This window comes from Sinocyclocheilus grahami, unplaced genomic scaffold (assembly GCF_001515645.1).
Source record: "Sinocyclocheilus grahami isolate Dianchi unplaced genomic scaffold, SAMN03320097.WGS_v1.1 scaffold759.1, whole genome shotgun sequence".
In the NCBI taxonomy this organism is placed as follows: Eukaryota; Metazoa; Chordata; class Actinopteri; order Cypriniformes; family Cyprinidae; genus Sinocyclocheilus; species Sinocyclocheilus grahami.
This window is the reverse complement of record NW_015505938.1, coordinates 682,932-684,750: the sequence shown is the minus strand read 5'-3', so window position 1 is coordinate 684,750 and position 1,819 is coordinate 682,932. Positions and strand designations below refer to the sequence as shown.

The following is a 1,819-nucleotide window of genomic DNA, read 5'->3' as shown; positions in this document are numbered from 1 at the left end:
GCCGACGGACCAGTCAATGACCCTCTGATGCAAATTGCACACAAAAAACGCAAGTGCTCTGGCAGAGCTTTAATCTGATTGGCTGTTCTTACTCATTCAAGTAGCATCCAGTTATCATACACTTATTTAGCATATTTATGAGTAATAATGACTCAACTTTTGCCAATTTGAACAAATAATAAGAAAACTTTTACCATACTGGATATGGAAGGTCAACCCAAGTGCACTGCATTGTGGGATACAGTATTCCTCACAGTGTGTTCTGTTCTATACTGCACATTTTGGCAAATTCGTCCAGAAAGTCTGCATAATGTGCACAAAACCCATACTACATACTTCCAAAATAGTAGCATGCAAGTATGTGGATCTGGTCATTAAAAACACCCTTTGGCTGTAGTATTTGACACCACCCACCGGTTGTGCTGGTGAAGACGTCAGTGGGCACAGGGCTGTCAGAGATGATGGCTGCCGTCTCTCCTGTCGCCGTTCGGTCAAAGGTCAGCGTGCCTGATGTGGTGATCTGTCCGGATGGAGTCATTGTAACTGAGAGCAGACAGACAGTCGTGAGCCGTTTCCAGTGTCTCCTGAGAGAATTACTCACTTTGCTGATACTTATGAGAGACGTCACACGGTTTGATATCAGAAAACTCACAACAGAATCCCACCTGAGAGTCATAACCACCGATACAAAAAAAAAAAAAAGTTATATATGTATATATGTATATATATGTATCTCTTTGGATACTGGAATAATAATATTATTATATAGTATTTATACAAAAATGTAAATAATGCACATCTGTATATTTATATTATTAAGTTCCACTTAAAAGGGTTTACTATTTAGATGCAACTATAAAAAATGCATTTTATTTCATATTTCATATATTTTTTATTCCTTTTTAACATAATATTAATATTTATTTATATTGCTTGATTAAAATAAATCAAATAATACAATGAAAATAAATTATTAAAAAATACAAAATAAATCAAATAATAAATTAATTATATAAAAATTATAAATTCATTATTGTATGTATCGGTAAATTATTAAAAAATACAAAATAAATCAAATAATAATAAATAAATTATATAAAAATTCTAAATTCATTATTTTATGTATCTGTCTGAAATACAATATGCAATTAATGACATTTCCTAAACAAACAACAAAAAACTAAGATGCAGAAAATTATGCACTTTGTTTTTTGATTTTATTAATTTTGTTTTTTATTATTTATGTTAAGTAATTTATTAATTTGTGTATTACATATTATGTATTTTATTTTAGCCAGAAGCAGAAAATAATGACTTTTTTTTGTGGATTTTATTGTTTTATTTTATTATTATTTTATTTATTTAGTATTTTTAAATAATTAATTTTATTGTATTATTTTAATTAATTATAATTATTATATATGTATATATATTTATATTAGGGATGCACCGATATGAAAATTTTGGCCGATACCGATAACCGATTATTCTTTATTTTTGAAAGCCGATAACCGATATGTTGGCCGATAAATCTATATCCAAATTGTTATATACTTTTTGAGAGCCTGATTACAAAAAAGGTCTCATCATTAAAAGCCACATCCCAAACACTTACACATAAGCAGCCTAGTTTGAACGGTGTACGTTTAAAAAATATTTGTACTCTCCCATTACCAAATTTAGTCATAAAAAAGTCTTACAAATAAAATAATGCATAAATAATGCAAACAAGTCACTGGACATCATTACACGTGTAAAGAATCAAAATGAATGCGCCATAGATCAATAAAACAGAATAGCCTCTGCACGGACAATAATT

General features: G+C 29.4%; 1 protein-coding gene across 1 annotated transcript in view; it reads right to left on the bottom strand.

The window, feature by feature from the left end:
• Positions 1–1,819, bottom strand: part of LOC107561139 (deformed epidermal autoregulatory factor 1 homolog) — a 21,047-nt gene that overhangs the window by 10,946 nt on the left and 8,282 nt on the right. The window contains exon 6 of the mRNA XM_016245505.1: positions 415–543. Coding sequence (XP_016100991.1) covers positions 415–543 — 129 coding nt within the window. The remainder of the gene's footprint in view (positions 1–414; positions 544–1,819) is intronic.